Below are 4896 nucleotides of genomic sequence, written 5' to 3' on the forward strand. Positions count from 1 at the left end.
ATGAAGATGCAGACAATCCTCTATATCATGCAAGTAATCTCTATGAAAAAGTACAATATCCGATGGATCCCTTGCATGATATCTTGACTCAATCTTTGTTAGGATGATTTTTATAAGCTCAACTACCGAAACACATAGCAATGCCAATGCCATATGGAGGTTAGGGGACAGTGACAATTTCTCCCTTCTTCATCCATCATCTCAGTTTTGATTTTAAGTTTGCCTCTGACTAAGGGAATCGTTGGCATCAATATCATTTTTGTGGAAGTGTGAATTGTCCTTTACCCTTTAAACGTTTGGGTGACTTCATTGGTCCCTATGAAATCATTGAAATTTTCCTATCAAATCAATGTATCTCAATCGAAATGAAAATGACACAACTGTCTCACAGTTGTACTCCCCTCATTGGCAATGGCTATTGAAAAATTCTAGTAACTCTGTCAAAATTTTTTATCATTGCAACCCAACCACATTGTCAATTGGTCCTTCCCTCAAACTTTGAGTGTGGCTTGAGCCACGGACAACTTAAATATTCTATTTGTTGCATCCCCCTAAAGAGCCTCATAATGAAGTTCCTCAGTAATTTTCATGGCTCCTACCTTATCTTCAATAAAGCCTATGAATTTCCAAAATTCTGTGAATTGAGAAATATGCAACCTCTTGAACACGACGAATGAAGTAATTGTCTCAAGTGAAATGCGAGAAAACTACTTCGAAAGAAATTCTTAAAATTTGTAAGAAAAAATCTCATTAAGAGTCCTGATATAGAATCTTGATTTTTATAAGAGGCTTTACCTCGGCAATCTCATATGAGAAGATGTGTGTCAATTGTTGCTCCCTCTTCTCAGCAATTCTCTACTCACAACAAGATGTGGGTAAAATCTTATTCACCATCCGAGTAGTACATTTCATCAATTGTTGGAGAAAATGATAATGCTCTTCCATAGAAATGCCTCTTTGATAACATAATCTAATGGCTCTTGTAATGAGGTATAAGGTTGCTCTATGAATCTACTCTAAGATTCCTTATATTATCTTTCCAATCCTTCCCTGCATCTCAGCTAGCTATCATGTAGTCATAAGGTATTAGTGCTCCATGCGGGGTAAAGTCTCTAGTTTGCTTCTCTATGATACTGTTTGCATCTCTTCTAGTTTTTGTCACAGATATATCCTCGATACAATTTTGAGTATGTTAGATCCTAAATTATCTGTGAAATGCCACAAAATCTTACTTGCAATAAGTGAATAATAGAAGAGAATATGAGAGAAAGAAGAGAGGAAATTTATAGTAAGAAAATATGGAATAGATTTGAGTACCAAAAAATGCCATGAATAGTGTAAGTTTGCATAACATTGTGCAACCTAAGCTTTTCCTCAAACCTATTATTCCTAGGTTGGGGTCAGAGTTTGATTGCTACAAAGAAAATCTACATATTGAGTTATATAAAAAATAAAAAACAAAACAAGATTTAACGGTTAAATATTGTAAAATATATGAGAAATGTAACACACTCGAGCATTTAAACTTGTAGTAAAGTAGTTAAAAAGAAATCTCTAGTCTCACCTGAGAAATTCACCGACTAGTTCTTAAAAACCGGGGCAACCATGCTTTAATTTAATCAATTTAATGATTCCAACCTGAACTCGGCAATATGAGTTTGGTAGTTGCAATCGAGTTCATAGGATAATGGACTAACCTAAGCAAACTCATGTCGACTTGGCCAAGTTCATGCAATTGGGCCTCTAGGATCTCTGGTGTCCAGGGTGTTTGGTTGCAATATATCTCTTCCCTTCTTTTCCTATGGAATAGTAGGAAAAGAAGGGAAGAGAAACGTATCTTGTCACTACTGTGACTCAAATGTCAAATCTTTACAAGAAACAAAAACTCAAGCTCTCATCAACTTAATGCAAAATTGAAAAAATGCTTGCAGCAATTTCTCCAAAATTAAATTGGATGAAAATAATTTGGGGCATTTAACTTCATACCAGTCAATTCTTATGTATTTACATGTCTAACATCTATACTTATTTAATTTATACCACCCAAATCTTTTGTATAATATCAAAAATATCACAATATTAACTTTTACAAAGTGAATACACCTTTTAAGCATAAGTAAGGTGGTATTTATGTAAAAATTGAAGTTTAGGTGTTAGATATGTAAATACATAAGAATTGAATGGTATGTATGTAATTTTCCAAATAATTTTCAATTCAGCTCCACCATTTCAATTTCCTTTATTTCCTCTCTTTCAGATCCTTCTAACCAAATAGGCCATAAACAGTGACCGCGTCAACCTTTATAGTCCATGCAAAAAAATTAATCTGACCAAAAGTTATACGACAAGCATGTTCCCCACCTAGCAATCGGCCAGGCTTTGATATCATCACAAATACAATATACATTTTTCTTGTTGATGCCTGGCGAAACCACAAAATATTTTTACAAATTTTGGTTTCTACCAATTTTCAACACTAAAAATCAAGATTAACTTTCATAATTTGTGTTTTGCAGGCCCTATGATCAAAATCTAATGAAAACGAACCATTAAAGTTTCACCTGAGAAGACAACAAACTACCAACACGAGCATTCTTAAGGCTTTGAGGACAAAATCCAACATAAAGGAAAAATTATAATTCTACTCGAGTGAAACACAACCTAAACGCACACATGCAAGCACCCACATATATTTTTTATGCATGCAGGTCTATAAATCCACAGAAACATATTAACCCAACAGACATATCAATAAATACAATAACTAGCTGGATTTATAGGTTACGAACAAAATAAATCAAAACATGAATTCCAATTGAATTCAGTAAGCACATAAAGTAAGAAATCATTTTTAGTGAAAAATAAATGACATAAAAAGTAAATCATACCTCATGTGAGGGGTTGATGCCATATGGAGATCGAAGCCTGCCATTGTGTTGACACAATATTTTCAGTAAAGAAAGAAGCAACTTTAGAAGTAAACCATTTTGGACATCCATGCCTGAAGATTCACTTCTCGTTATCCTGTCATTGATCCATTTATTTACATCTTTGGATGCTGCACTCCCACCAACAAGTGGCCCAGGAAAGGAATCATGGCACAAAGCATGAAAGTAACCAACAGAAGTGTTTGAAAAGTCTGCTTTAGTCATCACAACATCCACTAAGGTATGAATCAACACCACACCTCCTGCACTTTCCTTCAATGCATCAACAAAAAAAGATGAAGTCGCAGAAAAGTTATAGAAAACTAAGAACGATAAATAGTTATCATATTAACTTGAACATATTGACAATATTGCTCCAAAACAATTAAATTGAAAGCTCTCGAGCATAGAAAAATAAGTTAAAAGCTCACCTGACTTCCAGAAACCGAACTTGAGTTTGAAAAGCTGTCATCTTTCATGACTATAATCTTTCCACCAAATCCAAAAGTAACCAATGCATGTGGAGGACGCCCAGCTGTTGATCTCACTTCATTAGGAGTACATGAAAATTTTGAATAAATAGAATTTGCACACAGCTTCACGTTAGGGTGATTAACGTGATTAATGCTTTCTGAAGAAACATAACTCGAAGCAGAAGTCAAGTTGCTTCTGCCATAGTTAAGCTTCACAATGGGTTCTAAATTGATAGAATCTAATTGTTTATCTGGATGACTTCCTTTACTAGTTTGCTCCTGCCACATGCTGGGAGGACCATATCCTCCGCCAGAAGTATTCCAATGACCTTTATGACCAGTCTTCTCCTCCCACCTGCTCTGTTTATTAAAGCCACTAGCAAATGCATTCCAGTCACTTTTTTGTTGACTTTTCTCCAGCATTGCTGATTGGCCAGATTGTGCATGATTTCCATATAAGTGGGGGTGTTCATCTATGCTCAATCCAGCTAAAACATTCGCATTGTTAGTCAACAACCCTTGAGTTGCATTTGAAGCATCATGAAGAGCATGATTATTCGACTCAAGAGTGTGCCACATTTGTGAGATTGTATCATAATACCATCCTGGATATTGAGGATCAAACAGCATACTAGGAGTGTAGCATATGCTATCTTGAGGACCATGATTATTGCTGTTAAATACACTGGTCTTCTCGGATATGGCTTCTAAAACTGGCTGACTAGTCTGCTGAAGATTCACAGCATCCAATATCTCCTGTACAGGTCCTTCAAAGGCATTCTGAACTTTATCTAAAGCATTCACATTGGCAGCAAACTGGCCCTGAGTCACATTTGAAGCATCATGAAGGGCATGGTTATATGACTCAAGCGTGTACCATGATTGTGTGACCATGTCATAATACCATTCTGGATATTGAGGATCAAACACCATATTAGGAGGGTATTGATTCCTATTGTTTAAGACACAGCTCTCCTCAAATACGGTTTCTAAATCTGGATGACTAGTTTGCTGAAGATTCACAACGTTTCGCATCTCCGATGCTGATACATCAGAGGCATTCTGAACTTCAGCTAAAGCATTCTCATCAGTAGTCAGTGATGGACCTTGAGTTGCATTTGAAGCACATTCAAAGGTGTTATTATATGATTCGAGAGTGCACCACATTTTTCTGATTGAAGCCATTAAAACAAAAAAAATACGCCTTTTTTCTGACATTGAGTAGCAAAATACGGATGAGGCCGAACAAAGGAACAATTACCGACGTTGAAGAGGGGAAGTGAGAGCCGAGCTGGACAAGAGACGGCGTAAAGTAAGCAATTTCAGCAGTGCATCAACGTTTTGAATCTTCTCAATCCGTCATTGTTTTCCCAGCCCTTGTGATTCTTCTTGTGCATGTAGAATCATGTTGACCCCCACACGACATTGAAAAAAAAACGGCGCAGTAATACGGAGAATATTCCCCTCTGTTATTCATGTGTTATTGTGTGTTATTC

The 4896-nt window shown here is 36.2% G+C and overlaps 1 protein-coding gene across 2 annotated transcripts in view; it reads right to left on the reverse strand.

Moving 5' to 3' along the window:
• Positions 1 to 4572, reverse strand: part of LOC110027781 (protein transport protein SEC16B homolog) — a 32693-nt gene extending 28121 nt beyond the window's left edge. For both annotated transcript variants that reach the window (XM_020729335.1, XM_020729334.1), the window contains exons 1-2: positions 3359 to 4572; positions 2889 to 3200 (exon numbers count right to left, since the gene is read on the reverse strand). In XM_020729335.1, coding sequence (XP_020584994.1) covers positions 2889 to 3200; positions 3359 to 4567 — 1521 coding nt within the window. In that variant the 5' untranslated portion in view covers positions 4568 to 4572. The remainder of the gene's footprint in view (positions 1 to 2888; positions 3201 to 3358) is intronic.
• Positions 4573 to 4896: the final 324 nt, after the last annotated feature.

This window comes from Phalaenopsis equestris, unplaced genomic scaffold (genome assembly GCF_001263595.1).
Source record: "Phalaenopsis equestris unplaced genomic scaffold, ASM126359v1 Scaffold000445, whole genome shotgun sequence".
Lineage (NCBI taxonomy): Eukaryota > Viridiplantae > Streptophyta > Magnoliopsida > Asparagales > Orchidaceae > Phalaenopsis > Phalaenopsis equestris.